The sequence below is a fragment of the Natator depressus genome, chromosome 11 (assembly GCF_965152275.1).
Source record: "Natator depressus isolate rNatDep1 chromosome 11, rNatDep2.hap1, whole genome shotgun sequence".
Taxonomy (NCBI): domain Eukaryota; kingdom Metazoa; phylum Chordata; order Testudines; family Cheloniidae; genus Natator; species Natator depressus.
In genome coordinates this window covers 9,457,434-9,474,082 of record NC_134244.1, presented here as the reverse complement: position 1 = coordinate 9,474,082, position 16,649 = coordinate 9,457,434, and the positions used below count along the sequence as shown (strand labels likewise).

Below are 16,649 nucleotides of genomic sequence, written 5' to 3'. Positions count from 1 at the left end.
CACAAGGGGAAGGTGCCTGTCGCATCACACATAGAAGTTTGCACTCCCTTCTGCTATGGCTTCAACTTCTTCCTGCCCCTGGGGCATTATGAGAGAGCATTCTCTGTACACAGGAGAGCTCAAGGACTGCTGTTGTGCCTAGCCCGTGCACTAGGGATATAAGGGATGGGAAGGCTTCTTGCATCCTTCCCATGCCTTGTGCACCTGTCCAAGGTCCAGGCACAGTCTGGCCCTAAATTTGGACCCAGCCTTTGAGTAGCTTCCTGCTTACCTCCTGAAATTCCCATTGATGTCCGTGGATGTTCCAGGCACTGAATGATGGCAGGAGGAGGCCCAATTTATGTAGGAAATAAACCTACCATGGAAAGAGGTATGTGATGAGAGAAGTCCACAAAGCAGCACATTCCAAGTGTAGCTTAACAGACATTGAGAGACAATGTTGATAGATTTGGTCTTGTGGCCCTAACTCAGGCAAAACACCCATTAATTTCAGCTGGTGCTTTGCCCAAGTTAGGACTGCAGGATAAGGCATTGAAAATCCACTTCAAATTATTTTTAAAAAGGTTCTTATCTTGTGAACGTTGCTTGAGTGCCCTCTTTTTTTCAAGTCTCACTGAAGGTAAGGTTTGCTTGTCAAGTTGCACTAGTGACTGCATGTAGATTTCCTAATCACCAAATTAATAATCCGGGGGTATGCATGATTTCATGAATTGGTGTGTATTTTCTCATGATTATCATTTCATTCAATTCAGTGTGCTATCTATTCTGTTTTGGGGTCTTTTGTTTGCAGTAATGTTTTCATTTCAGAAAATATATTGATGAAAATTAAAGGTCCAAGTACCAGGACAGACAACAAAATGTGTCCCCCACTGGGTACAGGATAAGGAGACTCCCTGGCACAGTTGATTGAAAGTTACAGGAGGAAGAGTCTGGAGTTAGGATTTTCGGAGAGGAAAGTACCAAGGGAAAATAATTTCCCCCCTCCTTCCATACCCTGGGACTCTTAGTTTCAAGTAATTAACTGCAGGCCATGCTTGTGTTGAAGTGAATGGTAATTTTTTCAGGAGCCAGCATGCTCTTTGCTTAGTGCATGGAACTGAAAGCTGGAGACCTTTGTTCATTGGCTCTGCCAGAGACTTGCTGTGCAATCCTGGGAAAGTCCCTTCAACTCTCCGTGCCACAGTTTCTTCATCTGTCAAATGGAGATGCTGCTGCTTCCCCACCTTTAAAGATCATTTTGAGATCTACAGATGAAAAGTGCTTCTTTTAATGCAGGGCCTTATTATTAAGTTCTAAGAGTAACGAATGGAGTGGTAAGTAAAATTAGAATGATAGTTTTCACCCTGAAACAGTGGAGTATTTTCATTCTGTTTAGGTATGGAAGGGTTTTTGTGTACCCACGTTCCTTCTCTACCAATGGATTCCACTTCATAAGAAACTGAATACACTTAATTATTGCAACTTTTAAAATACTTAAATTCCTAAAAATGATGTCCTCTGTTTTGAATCAGCTGAAGCAATGGAAAGTGCAGTTACCATCAAAGTAATGGAATACATGAGTTTGTTTTTTAAACTCCTTTAAAGATGTTCTTCATTTTTAGGAAGTCTAAGGAGATTCCAGAAAGCTTCTAAACCAAATGTCTGCGATTGCAGAGTCTGTGTGCAGTTTTGTGCATCAAAGCACATGTAATCTGGCTTGTGCGCCTAAACTACTGCCCTTTATCCAGATAAATACTTTGGAGGTTAGACGCGTACAGCTAATAACAGGCTGGAGAACGTCCTGCCGCTGCTGAGCTCTTTTTAGAGGTCCTTCATTACTGCAGCTTCTTTTTCGTTGTTTGCTGCTGCGGTTTTGAATCAGTAATTTTAAGACCACTTCACACTTCCCTAAAGCGAGCAAGGGAAGAGAAAGAAGAATTGGAGCATTTTGTACTGGTTGTACAGTCCTAGGCCATATCAGTGAGAGACATGTGACTGTGTAATTTGCCCGTGCAGTTCTGCTGCGGGTTGTTAGCAATTATTTACACTGTACACATTCCCATTAAAAGCCATTTCTGCCCAGCCTTCTCCGTTTCCACCTGGATTTAATGAAGTTCACTTTCTCTTGGAAATTATTCTTCTAGACTTCTTAGGCACATGGGGTGAAACCCTGGCCCCATTGAAGCTAATGGCAAAATTCCCATTGGCTTCAATGGGGCCAGAATTTCACCTGTTGACTGTGAGGGAGCTGCAGATGCAGCATGCTACACCCAATAGGGGGAAGAGGATTCCTCTCTCTCTCTGTCATTGTTAGGCTTTGAAGGGGCCTGGCTGGTCATCCTTGCTCTTAAGGCTGGTAGCTGCAATACAGGGCATCAGGAGTTAAGGGTTAATATGTGAAGGACAAAGCAGGGGTTCTCTATCTGATGCATCAGATTTGTGGATCCCTTGGGTGGAGAGAGCATTAGTCCCTTTCACACTAATGTAAGAAGCTACAGTCTTGGAGTCTTACAATTACTCTGTTCTGAAAGAAGTCTCTGTTTTGTTTTTGGTTTCTTTTGTTTCTAGCAGCAACTTGGTGGTGTTCAATGGAAACATGCTGCAGGGCAGGAAGGAACTGTAAGGCTTTATTACTGTAACTACGAGCAGCTCTTTAAGCCTGGAAAATAAATAGTGTCCATGTAAAAATACATTGTAAGCGTAACTGCTAAAGGATTAGTTTCAACAGTGCTTCCTTGCTGTGTGTTAGAAATGTGTCTGTCTCATATGGTAATTTTCTGTTTAAATGAAAAATGTGTAACATTTACTGCAAGGATCCTTTCTAGAATGCAAACTGTTCTAACTCTTAGAAGAGATAAACTGATGGATGCTTTTACCTTTTTGTCTTCTTTCTAGGCAGCACAAATAGTCCTGATTTCACTGTTTGAACTGAACACTCCTGAGTTTACCATGTTACTTGGGGCCTTGCCAAAAACATTCCAAGATGGTGCTACCAAGCTCCTACACAACCACCTCAAGAACTCCAGTAACACTAGTGTGGTGAGATGCTTATGCAGCTAATGTCCATAGCAAAGAAGAGAGTTGCAGAAGACAGCAATTCACCGAGGAACAGCTGTTTCAGATGTTCAGTAGCATGCCTGTAGTCCTACTAGCAGCATTATGCCACAATAGATTTAATGAAGTTCACTTTCTCTTGGAAATGAAATGTCTGTTTGACATTTTGTTGAAGTGACCATTAAAACAACTCTGCCAGCTCTGTTCAGGTTTGATCTATGCGCAGCCAGCACAGAGACTAAGTGACTTAGGAGCATGTGAAAGTCAACAGGACTTGTGCTCCTAAGTTACTGAGCTGCTTTTGAAAATCCCACTGTAAGTATTTATCTTGAGCTTTTAGCTAAGATCAAGGGCCTGATCCTGCAAACTCTCTGTGCTCAGCACTGCCATTGAAATCCGTTTAATATCTTATGTTCTCCATCAGGGAACTAGAACTTTGATCCAGTAGGTCTTTTCCATCTCTAACCAGTGCTCCGCTACTTTGATTCTACATGAAGCCTTTAAATAGTTTTATTCTATTAAAAGAAAAAGGAGGGAATTTTTTGGTAAATCTCGAAATTCTTTTTTTTCCTCAGTTCAGCATTTATCAGAATAGTTTCTGCTGCAATTCCTCTTGACTGTAACAACTTATTTGTACGGAAATCCTGTGTAATTCAGATAGCGTCAAGTCCTGCAGTCTTTGCACATCTATTACGTGCAGTGGGAGTCTTGCCTGAGCAGGAACTGCAGGATCAGACCCACAGGGAAAAGGCACTGCACACCTCTGTGCTCTTGGTGGTGTTCTCTAGTGCCTTGCACCTTGTGTGTATAATGCTACCCAATCAGAATGGAAACATTTTTTACGCATGTTGCAATGGTGTAAATGACTCTGCTTTTGTTTACACCATCACTTAATCTTATTGAAATCCTTTATTGTAGATAACACAGAGCGTAATAGCACAAACTAAAATCGGAACGGGACTAATCGTGTCCTGATTTTCACCCATCAAGTTTGCCTAGTGTAAATGAAAGCAGAATTTGGGCCCATTTTATTTTTGTCTCCGTCTGTTGTGTATACTAACATTTCCCTAATCCTCTTTTTCCTGCTTCTGTATTAGGGTTCTCCTAGCAATACTATTGGTCGGACACCTTCACGGCATTCTAGCAGCAGGACCAGCCCCTTAACTTCCCCTACCAACTGTTCCCATGGTGGACTGTCTCCAAGGTAATGCAGCAGTTTAATTAAAGTACTTACAGCGTCTTCAAGAGTTTCAATATTAAATGTGCGTCTCTAAAATGTGACTCTTCAAATAAGATGATTAAAACCAAGAATATTATATGGTAGATTTGTTTAATTCAGCAGAGTTTGACAAATGCATACACAAAGTATAATAATGCATGGTGAGTATTTGACTTTTATGTATGTGGTAGTGGAACTGGAACATAAGTCTTAATACGTACTTAAAACGGTGCATTTTCCTTCACAGCCATCCCCTCCACAGAATCACACATCTGTGTTCAAAGTTCAAGTCTAAGAGAGAGATTCAAACCGCACTATTTGAGTCTGGGTCCTAGTTTGGTTTTCAAACACCCTCAAAGAGTTGGTGTGTTTAGGTTCAGGATTTTGGTTGGAACCCATCTCTGCTAGGACAGCGCTTGCTGCTTGAACAGTATGCCTGGCTATATGGTACGGTGTCTAGAAGGATGTGATTCCATTAAGAAAGACTGAATTCTGGAAGTCCAGTATTGTGCTGATGGAGTCAGGCAGTTGGGAAGGAGGCAGGATGGGGAGGGGGTTTGAAGGAGGGTGCTCAGCCATGGAAGACCATGAATGTTGCTGCTAGGCTCTGTGTATAAAAACTTGAAAAGTGCAAGAGGGGAACAGTGTTAATTCATAATGTACTGAAGTCAAAGCCATTGTAACCTGCTGCTGTGCTATTAAGTGTCTCCATGGAGATATAACCACAACTGGCCTGATCCTATAGCATGCTCCAGGGTTTTTGCTACCAGATCCCAGAAGGATATTAGAGCAGAGGAGATATAGATTCAAACAGAATGGTGTGTTGTAATTCTCCATTTTTTTGCTTCACACATCCTGATGCTAGGCTGGGCACGTTTTTGATTCCCAAAAGCGTTGTCACAAGAAGTCCTTCTGTTGCTGAGTCCCCTTATGACAGGAGTCATGTGACGAGTTAATCTTACAGGTACCAGGCTAGTTTTGCCATCCAGATCCAAGCAACGTCTCGAGAAAATGCATACTCCGAAGGCCAAAAGTTTCAGGGTATCTAAGCACATTTTCACATCCCTAAATCTTCTTCACTACAGAGCCAGCCTTAGGGCTTGCAAGACTAGATTGAATCATCAACCGTGGGGTTAAGGATGGGAAGTGTTTTTTAACAGGGAATTTTCACTAATAAAAGTACTAGGATTTCACTTCAGACAGACGATCCCAATAGCAGTGCTTCCTCTTCTCCTTGCTGGGATGTTAAGATTTTGAATTGCTGGCATGGGAAATTATAGGCAAAGATCTCTGTGTCTGTGTGGTTCAAAATGCAAAGTCATTGGTAGTACTTGCATGCAGCAGCTAGTTTTAAATCCATGACATTTTGATATGTCTGTTTTGTTTTTGGTCTTTATAAAACAGCCGATATTCACCACTTCATTTATTGCCATTTAGTTTGTCTTTTTGTTTGCATCTGTTGGTACTTGCCTTGTTACCTCTCCTAATTTCAGATCCTCTTATATGATTTTATAGAAATGGTGCTTCACTATTTCCAGTGCCTCAAAATGTCCATTTCCCTGGGTTTCAAGTTCAGTATCTGTAGACATTTTTTCATCTACCATGTTCTCTAGGTACAGCTAGAGAGGACATATGATTTTGGAAGACACACTTCTGTATCAGGAAGCAGTTCCTGTCACTATGTAGAATTCTGGAGGCCTTTTCCTTTGGAACAGTAATTCCTTCAAATTTTCATATAGATCTTGGAAACACGGAGTAAGAACTTTGATTCATTTTAAAATAATCGTGCTTAATTTCCTCATTTTATTTAGCTATCCAAGACCAACATTTAAATGAGAAGTGGAAAAAGGAACTGCCTTAGAAGCCATTTTAAAATCTGTAGAACAAGAGTGATTTTAGCTGTAGCTGGAAGGGTACATTTGCTACTTATTTAAAAAAAAAAGTTTTGGAAAAAGTGCTAACAGATTATGGAAAGTGATTATGACTCATTATACCAGCATGAATGGCACTGGTATAGTTATCATTGTGTCTCTGATATAACCTCTAAATTTTAGAAGATTAAAACTGTCCTTTGATTTGAAATTTGGCAAAGTTTTTCAATAAAAAAGTTTTAGCCATTTGGGTAGAAAATATTCAAAGAGAAGGATTTCCACTATTCCCACACATCCCTATAGTTTAAAAACCTGTTTGTCTCTAAAGGGTAAGGTTTACGTTTTCAAAGGATTGTACCTCAGTTACACATGCAGTTTGCCATTGCTTCACCCGCTGTTCCATTCACCTGCGTGTGTCTGCCTCGCTGCATATTTCGCATTCGCAGCTTAAGTGCAACTTGAAATATTAGCCTCAATTCCTACCAGCAACTTTGATTTTGAAAATTACATTTGGATTTGACCTGAAAATATAGATTTCTAGGCATATGTACATCCAAGGGGCTAGCAATCCCATTTACATATGCCAATTGGATAACTGTGGTTCCTTTGAAAACAACAAGGAGATGCATCTGAAGTGGTTTTTTACCCACAAAAGCTTATGCCCAAATAAATCTGTTAGTCTTTAAGGTGCCACCAGACTCCTTGTTATTTTTGTGGTTACAGACTAACATGGCTACCCCCTGATACTTGACACCATGTGGTTCCTATGGAGGCACTTAGGTTTCAGTGAGCACAACTGCTATGCCCAGATCTGGAGATCTTGCCCCTAATGCTTATGTTCTGTGGTCCAGGTCCTCAGCTGACTCTGCTTGGCTCCACTGAAACCAATGGCCCTATATATGGATACAGTGTGCAAGCCCTTGTTCTTGCATGAAATTACTGGCTTTTGCCATTTCTCATATTGTTGCCTTCGCAATTAAATTCCGTGATTCTCTTCATGTTCAGGCCATTTGGATTGAGCTGTAAAATTATGACTGCGCTAAATTTTGCTGATACCAATAGCTAACATTTTGAACCAGGCAAAACTGAGTGTGCAAATACCCCCTTCTGTTTGGAAGATACTTTGCTTACAAAATGCTTCTGGCTTTTGCTCTTGATTTCATTAAATCCAGCCAGTTCTGCTTCAGATTCACTAAAGAATATCTACTGCATTAGTGAGCTGCTTTCCTATTTGTATCAGTTTGGGGATTTTTTTTTCTTGCTTTCTGTGGTTTTTAGTTTAAAAAAATATTTTTGAGTAATGTAAGAAACAATCAAAATGTGGAAACTAGAGAGAAAGCACATGTCTGAACATGAAGAAAGAACAACTCCTGAGTGAATCAAATGTGACCCTGAAATGAATGGTTTGCCATTGTATTGAATGAGGAATGGCTTTTGAGATTTAATAAATAATGTACTGTAATAAAAAGGAGTATTGGGGCTCTAATTACCCAGTATAGAGAGTACCCCTCCAATTTGGAAACTATCTTTTATCAGCCAAGATGTTGCATGCTGATTTTAAATTTGCCTGTGGAGTTCCTTAATTATGTTGAGGGAATAAGATTAAATGAATGGGTCAAATTCTGTCCCAACTTGCAACCCAAAAGCCCATAAAGTTAAGTTGGGGTACATGAGTATAAATGATGGGAGAATTTAGCCCACCATTTGTATAGCATGTGCTCATGTTGATTTGTTTACAATGTTAAGTGTTGATTAAATGCAGTATCGTATTTAGAATACTTACTGTATGAAAATACCAAATTCCACCCTAGAAAAATAATCTGCACAGGAAATAATTCAACCACAAAAAAATCAAAATGAAAGGGAATTGTATTTAGTTTCAGTGGATTTAGATGTCTGCCCTACTGTAAAAGTGTGAGAATTGGGAAATACAAGAAATTTAGGGCTTGTCTACCTATACAGCGCTACAGCTGCGCACCTGTAGTGCTTAGTGAAGATGCTACCTGCGCCTACAGGAGAACTTCTCCTGTCAGCGTGGGTATCCACCTCCCCAAGAGGCAGTAGCTATGTCAATGAGAGAAGCCCTACCATTGACTAGTGCTGTCTACACCAGGAGTTTGGTCAGTATAACTGCATCGCTCAGGCGTGTGGATTTTCTTCACCCTGAGCAACGTAGTTATATTGACATAAGTTTGTAATATAGACTAAGCCTCAGTGTGTTTCCTTTGCAAAAAGACGTTTTCACAACTTCAGCGTTAGGTGAGGGGAAGAATTGAAATGATCTTAACAGAGTAACCGAGGTTATACAGTAAGAATGAGCTTGTATTATCCAGCAATGCGTCTTACAGGTAGGTGAGATTCGAGATATGGAATTTTATGGTCGTAATTTTTTTTTTTTTTTTGTAAAGCAACATTCTTGCAAACTACTGCATTTCTGTAACACCTGTTGCTTGATTCCTGGCTAATGAATGAATGTCGTGACACTGCTCTTCAAATGGGTTTTCGAATGGCACTGCTGTTTTGTGCACTAGAAAGATTTCTGACTTGTATCTGTTTCCAGTCTTGTAGCATCTTTCACTTATTTGTACACGAAAGTGACCTTTTTAGATACAATGAACTCAAACTTAATAGAAACAAAGTGGCACACTGAATACTCCCAACAGCTCAAGAACAGAAATCTGGAAACACATGTAAGATGAGAATGAACTGATAGAGAGGCAGACAATCCAACCTGCTTGCCAGGAATAGGTTTTTTAGCAGATTTGGAGAAGGGGTGGTTTAAAGGGGATACTACAAAATCAGAGACCTGTATGTCAAAGATGCAAGTTAGTGCTTCTAATTACTCATTCTGCCTTGACACAAGCAATTTGTTTCTGCTCTCAGGCATTTGACATGCTCATTGAATATTGGCTCTAGTTTAATCAGTGTACAGTTGAAAGTGAGTTGTTTTAAAAAAATAAAATAAAAATAAACCTGTTGCTCTTATCTTACAATTGTATGGCCATTATGCAGACATATCACAAAAGAAACATGCAGAATAATTTGAATTAAAACTCAGTGTCTAAGCCAGGGATTGGCCCAGTAGAAAGGAGAGTGACACAAGATATGTCTACACAGCAAAGAGAAATCCATGGCTGGCCTGTGCCAGTCCGCTTGGGCTCACGGGCCGCAGGCTGCGGGGCTGTTTCATTGCTGTATAGACTTCCAGGCTGGAGCTGGAGCCCTGGGATCCTCCCACCGCACAGCGTCCTAGAGCCCAGGTTCCAGCCGGAGCCTGGAAGTCTGCACAATGAATAGTCCCACAGCCCCAGTCCGTGAGCCTGAGTTGACTGGTATGGGCCAGCCGCGGGGTTTTCTTTGATGTGTACATGTACCCTATCTGACCTGCACAGGTTCTGGAACACCGGCTACAGGGCGGGCTTACCTACCCCAGGAGGAAATTCAAGCCTGCAGTGATGAGTCAGAGTGTCAAAGATAATCTCTGTATAAAGGGAGTGTCTCAGAAACTCATGAAATGAGCTTCCTGTTTCTCCCATGCCTAGCAGCTCACTGTTCTGGTCTTCCTATTTCTGGGACCACAGTCACCCTAGAGCTGGTTTACCCCCAAGAAGAGAGAATAGTAGATTCTAACCAGAAGGTTACCCTTCCTTCAATAGGCTACTTTAACGGTACCATCATCCTGACTGCTGGATTGACCCTTCAAACTAGAAAGCTCTCTGATTTATCAGGCGCTTTCCCCATGCAATTTTGCAGTTTCACCTCAACTGTGGCCTGGAGGGATCCCTGTATGAGTGAGAGGACAGTTGAGTCTCCATGGCTGATTCAGTCCTATATATATATATATCTGCTGAGGTTGTCAAGAATGATGACAATTGTGATTATTCTTTTCAGTATTTTCCTCTGGTATCTGGATTGTGACCACAAACTCGTGGTATATGCCACACCAAGAACCGTCAAGAAATGCTTTTCATTTATTGCTGAGCTGGGTTCAGTTTGAGCCTATGACCCAGAAGTTGTGTCCACTTTTGCTTGATTATAAAACAAGTGGGGTAGCTCAAGAACTGTCATAGGACCAAGTCCCAAAGTTCTTAAACTAAACACCCACTGATGTCAATGGGAATTTTGCCTGTATAGACTGCAGGATTTCACTATATGCAGCTGTGTGCATGCACACAGAACCAGATATTACAAGCCACACAGTGCACCTGTGGATATCTGATTAGAATCAAACCCCTTTAACAAAAAGAAAAGGAGTACTTGTGGCACCTTAGAGACTAACCAATTTATTTGAGCATAAGCTTTTGTGAGCTACAGCTCACTTCATCGGATGCATACACAGATAAATTGGTTAGTCTCTAAGGTGCCACAAGTACTCCTTTTCTTTTTGCGAATACAGACTAACACGGCTGTTACTCTGAAACCCCTTTAACAGGCTTCCTTCCCCTTGCTCTTTTCCAGGTAAATTCCGTTGTATAAAAACATCTGCTCAAGGGTTGAATCGAGGCACATGTACAGAGCATAGTTCACTTACAGTATTTCAGGAATTGTGTTTAAAAGCTACATCCATTGTCTGAAATATATTAAATAAAAGAGGCAGGGACTGGCCTGTTTAAATTATATTAATAATAATAACAATAAACATCTAAACCAACACTAAAGGCCAAAGCAATGACCTGAAGGAGACCGATGGAGTATTCTTGTCTCATTTTGTTTCTGTTAAACTTTCTTTCTTTCTTTCTTTCTTTCTTTCTCAGGAAGCATGAGAACACTAAACCACTCAGATTATAGTTTCTTTTTTTTCTCCCTTTTTTCCTGTTTTCTCTCTTCCCCCCGCCCCCTTGTCTGATCACTGCAGTCGTTTCTGGGGTTGGAGTGCAGATGGGCTGTCGAAGCACCCCCCTCCCCTTTCTCAGCCTAACTCCATCCCCACTGCTCCTTCCCACAAGACTTTCAGACGCTCTTACTCGCCCAGGTAACAAGCTACCTGTTAAACCAACTTGTCTGAGGTGTCACAATATTATTTACCTTTCAAATGATGGAATTTTCTCAAAATGGGACAGGATGTTTCCAGAGATTTTCATCCAAAGGAGAATAAACCCCAGGCTCTTGGTGGTCTGTGAAGCTCTGTGTGAATGGAACTAGCTGCTTTCTCGTCTGTTGGAAATCATAGAGTATTAACTTACAGAGACTGCAGGTGGCATTTCTGTCATTCATTCCTTACACGGGAAAGCACAGCATTGAAAAAAAGTCTCAGATCGAATCTTCTGGGAAGTCTTTCTCCTGTTGTGTTTCATACAGTTTGAATCCAATGCAGAACTCAGTAATTCTCCAGTTTTGGCTGTTCTGATTATATTACATGGTACGCAGTCTCGTGACATTCTGGGCTAGGTCTTCAAACGGAGGCACCTAAATTACCCGTGTGAAATATGCATGGATGCACACAAATAGGCACTTGCAAATGCAAGCTGGGATCTCACAGGGCTGTTGTGAGGAATTAATGTCTATAAAGCACTGTGAAGAAGAAGCATGCACATACGATGTTGCAGTACTTGCCTGCCAACTAGGATCATAGAGTTTCCCATGTGGCTGTCTAACGTCATGAAAAAATAATTTATTATTGAATGTCATTGTCACAGGAGGTTTTCAGCAACTGTTTACCACTGCTTAGGATCAGCATTTGCCCGTTTTGACCCTTTCTGGCCTCTACCTGTAGAGTGGGCTGAACCAGAATTACAGATCCAAATTTTCAGGAAAATTTGGATCCAAATGTTGCTCTTCAGGTACATTTCTAATTTAGATTGCTGAGTTTATTTAGGAACATAGGTTCAAATCCTGAAGTCTTTCCCCAGGCAAAACTCCCATTGACTGTGCTTACTCCTGACTTTAATGGAAATATTGCCTTAGAGTGGACCGTGTATTTTTTCCTGTAAGCAAGAAGTTCCAAACTGGAAAATATTAAACAATGGTGTCAGAGCTATATTAGGAGACTTTCCTTTAGTGCATATTTATGCAATGTTGGCTAAGCTAAAGATAGTCAAAAAACTAAACATTTTCAAAAGTTGTGGGCCAAGTTACTGAGCTTTCAGGTGGAATTCCATGGCCTGTGTTGTGCAGGAAATCAGACTAGATGATAATAGTGGTCCCTACTGGACTTAAAATCTGCAAATCTAGGACATTCTCAAAGACAGGTATTTGAAGTTAACGAGCAAAATAGAATTGTTTTTTCTTTAGAATCTACTTAAATATATAGAGATCAGTATCAGTAAGATCAATATGGTTCTGATTTAGTGCCTGATCCAGTAACATAAAAATCAACCGATTGGTGTAAGTGGGCTTTGGATCTGGTCCTTCTTGTCTAGCCTAGTACTGAAGGGTTCTTTTATCATTCCACCTCTGATTATCAAACACTAAGATATGCCTATTGTGACAACAAGCTGATAACATTGAGGTATACACCAGCTATAAGCTTGAAAGTGAAAGGAGGAACTGCAAGCAGGTAGAATTAAGGGGTGCTGCTTAAGGATGCTAAACTGTTGATTACCTAGCTAATTGTGTCACCAATTAAAAAAACACTGTTTTAAGAAAATAAAATACATTTCAAACACCAGAAAAGGAAGCAAGATTGGTAAATTGCCATATTGTGTTTGATACCGTGGCAGACGGAAAATAATGTTGTGACATCCCTAAAAGCTGCTTATCTCTACTCATCCCTTCTTGTTCATCCTGTAACTCTTCCAGTTTTCTGCATGGGTCATTATTTTTTCTGTTGTGGTTGACAGTCTGTTTTTTGGAAGGTATATGTAGATCCATCTTACATTTATTTGTGTTTCCATCATATTACCTATATAGTAAACAAACACATACTGGCAAATTGATAGATGTGTTTGTTCACATATAGAGTATTCTTTCATTTAAAATGCAAAACTGTGCTCTCCCATTATGCGATCTCTTTCACAGATTCACTGTTGAGGTATGAAAATAGGCAGATGGCATGTGAATTTATAAGCCACTGTAGTCTTTAAATTACATAAAATTTTAAATTTGTGCCATAAGGAACACTCCCAACCACTGTCCCTCACACAGAAATGTTCCTCTTTGTTCAGGTCTTGCTTTTTGCTTTGGCATCACAAATTCTTTACTTTGATCAATTCCTTGGGAGTTGGTTCACTGCAGTATAAATTTTTATCGTTGTAGGTATAAATTCTACCTTCATGTACATGTTGAGTATATGCATATGTAATGGCAAAATTTGGCCTTTAGTATTTGTCAGACGAGTATTGTTCTTTAAGGGAAGGAGTAATAATTATAGCAGAAGCCTGGGGAGTCAGGATTCCTGGAGATCGGTTCTTGATTCTGTTTGTTTTTTATTGTGTGACCTTGGGCAAATCACTTAACCACTCGGTGTCTGTTTAGCTGTTTGTAAAATAGGTATAGTAACGCTGAGATGCACTTACCTCATGGAGTGATTTGCTACTCATTTAACCATTTGCAAAACTCTTGCTATCCTTGATGGAAAGGTGACTGAGTGAGCTCAACATAATTTTTTAAAGTTGATATCAACTCAGACTTGTCTGACTCCCATCTGATGTCCATCAGGAACCCAAAAAGGCCTCCGGTTTCCATTTGTACATGGTGCAGTCATACGTTGCATTTTAGAGCAATTTAAAGCATTATCCATCCTTTGCTAGTCTGAAAGGTCTGCAATTTTATAATTCCTCAAGGTTCATAAGCAGCTTTTGTTCCCAGCTCCCAGCCTGTTAAAGGGTTTCATTTTTCCTTCCAGCCAGACCTTGCCTCAGAGACATTGTTTGTTTAGAGTTCGGGAGTTGTCCTTTGGTTTCTTTGCCAAAACATACGACGTACATTCTGTACTAGTGCTCATGCTTGTGCTGTTTTTTTTGAGTGAGTATATTGACAGAGAGCCAGGGATTATATCTGTTTCTAATATTCTTTACTCTCAAAGGAATCAAGAGAGCTAAATCTTATCCTCCTTCTGAAGATCTTGAATCTCTTCCAGAAGGAATGAGAGGTTCTAGATAATGTTCTACCTTATTCTGTAGAAAGATGGCCTGTGTGTCCACAAGTCAAAAGAAGCTTCCCATTTCCTGATTCCTCCACCCTGCGAGGAATTTCTTTGTTTTGTGATAGGATGGTGCAGATATTTCACTCTGGGTACCTTCCTCTAAGCCATCATGTCTTCTTCCAAATAGTTCCAAACTGAAACCCACCTGTGCATACAGGGTGTCCACATCTGCCATTTATTGTCCAGAGAGTTGATGATGCACATGTACCTAAATCCTTTGGTCTGTTTGTTCCTTGCTTTCTGAGCCCTTAGGTTCCTCCAGAAAAACTGGATGGTCTCCATGAAAAGCCTTTGTAGGCACTGATTTAGACATGGCTACAAACTCAGCTTCTCCTCCCTGGGCAGAACAGAGTCCTGCCGATAACTCCTTATTCTTTTTATTTTTGGAGCAGGCAGGAGCTTATCTTTCTTTCCAGTTTTTTTTCCTACACCTTTTATAGCTTTTGCCCTTGTATAATAGTCATTTTTCTTGTGAGACTCCAGAGGATGCCATTTGAGATAGCTCTTAAGGGAAGACCAGAGACTCATATATGCCTTACCATGAGTGAAGAATTCCTAGTGGTCTCGTGGTGGGTTCAAAAGTCAAGTTTGAGTTAGAGAGTCAGTTTTCCCAGTGTCATCTGCAATATTTCCACTAACAGATCATCATGCAAGTGTGTTCATTTTTATTATTGTAAGAATTTAAATGAAATAAAGTCAGTCAAGTCCATGTAATTGTCCCTCTCAAGTTAAGCATCTCTTGCACATTTGAATCCATTGACATAGAAGATATTTGACATATTTAACATGAAATTTAAAAGCAAAAATAAGTTTCATTTATACCTGCATTAAATCTTTGAATTCTCATATTCATTGTTTTTTGTTTGTCTGTTTTTAACTTAACAATGCCTTTATTCCATTTTGAGGGGTAGGTTTCTGACTATGAAAACTAGTGCACTTACTGTGGAATTTAACTAACAGTGCACCTAATTCTCCTCTCGTTTACACCACTATAACTCCATTGACTTCAATGGAACTGGTCATTAATTACATCTGTGTGAAAAGGAAATTAGGCCCAAAATCTGCCTAGGTTCTGTCCACATTTTGTTACAAGTCACTGTTAGAAATGGAACTCCAACTCATCCCATTTCGAGCTGGTCATAATGTTATTCAAGGTCAAAAGTTGATTCTTACTTTGGTATGTGACATCTTACAATATGCATTTGACCTATAGCATGCTGGATTATGACACAGAGAACCTAAATTCCGATGAAATCTTCAGCTCTCTTCGTGGAGTCACAGAGGCAATTGAAAAGTTTAGTTTCCGTAGTCAAGAGGATCTGAATGAACCAATCAAGCGTGATGGGAAGAAGGACTGTGACGTAAGTAGGCTATTAATAAGATTCTAAAATCACAGTTTGCGAAATCAGCCTTTGGTTTGCTGGCTTGTATTTTAAGCTCCTTTGTCATGATTTGGAATTGTTTCCTTTGTTTTCTTTGCCATAGGGGTATATTTCCACATATAATTGTCTCGTCCTAAAATCATGGGGCCAAATTCTATAGACCCTTACTCATGTCAAACTCCATTTGAAATTCACTTATCTTGACTTCAGCGGGAGTTTGGACTGTGTAAGAAATAAATGCTAATATTGGATTTCTCGCCTCAGGATTTCTCAACATGGAACATGTATTAAGGCTTATAGCAGAAAAAGTAAGATACAAATCTTCAAAGTGCATTAATTGTTTCCCCCCAATTTGTAGCTAATTCATATAAAGGTTTCATAGTAACTTATGGTTCAAATCACGGAATAGTACCTTACACTGCATGTGGTTTCCTGGAGGTCAGTGGAACTACTTGTGATAAAAGGTGTTAGTCATCATGCTTCTTAAGGAGGGCAAAATTGGGGCCATTAATGGTTTTAAATGCTTCTGCAAGTTAAACTTCTGCTTCTTATTGGGAAAAAGAGACATTTAGGTTAGCACAACGTCACTCAAGTGTATTTAAAGCCACATATTCTCTGGTCTTTTGGAAGACTTTTTTTTTTTTTTTAAGTCGTCATAACAAATGTTTGGCATTAACTTGTGCTCATCATGCTAAAATGGAGACCTAACCCTCCCTTGCCCCGGGAGCTGCCGTTTCCTGACATACCTCGTAGAATTTTCAGAGTTGGGCTCTCATTAACCTCAATACAAGTCCTCATTTTTTCAGTTTCACTTGCTTCTTTTGCAACTTTGTTTTCAAGAATATGTGTACCTGAGCCTGCTTAGTGATCTCTTTCTGGGTTTTGCCAAGTTGCAGGAGTTTGTGCAAATTTAGGAGTACCTAGTGTCCTTTTATTTGTTGACTTGTGCTCAAGTTTTCACCAATGAAATCTTTTGGGACAGTAATAGGTACATAATTCATGAAAAGAGACAATATCAATATTTTAATTAATCTTCAGAAAATTAGATTAGATGCAAAATT

The 16,649-nt window shown here is 40.0% G+C and overlaps 1 protein-coding gene across 35 annotated transcripts in view; it reads left to right on the top strand.

Moving 5' to 3' along the window:
• The window catches only part of CLASP1 (cytoplasmic linker associated protein 1), a 265,289-nt gene that overhangs the window by 223,517 nt on the left and 25,123 nt on the right, over positions 1-16,649 (top strand). For 22 of the 35 annotated variants that reach the window (XM_074967093.1, XM_074967088.1, XM_074967091.1 and 19 more), the window contains 4 exons: positions 2,875-3,018; positions 4,131-4,237; positions 10,979-11,095; positions 15,420-15,567. In XM_074967093.1, the coding sequence (XP_074823194.1) occupies positions 2,875-3,018; positions 4,131-4,237; positions 10,979-11,095; positions 15,420-15,567 (516 nt within the window). The remainder of the gene's footprint in view (positions 1-2,874; positions 3,019-4,130; positions 4,238-10,978; positions 11,096-15,419; positions 15,568-16,649) is intronic. The other 13 variants (XM_074967117.1, XM_074967097.1, XM_074967119.1 and 10 more) reach the window with 1 other exon arrangement.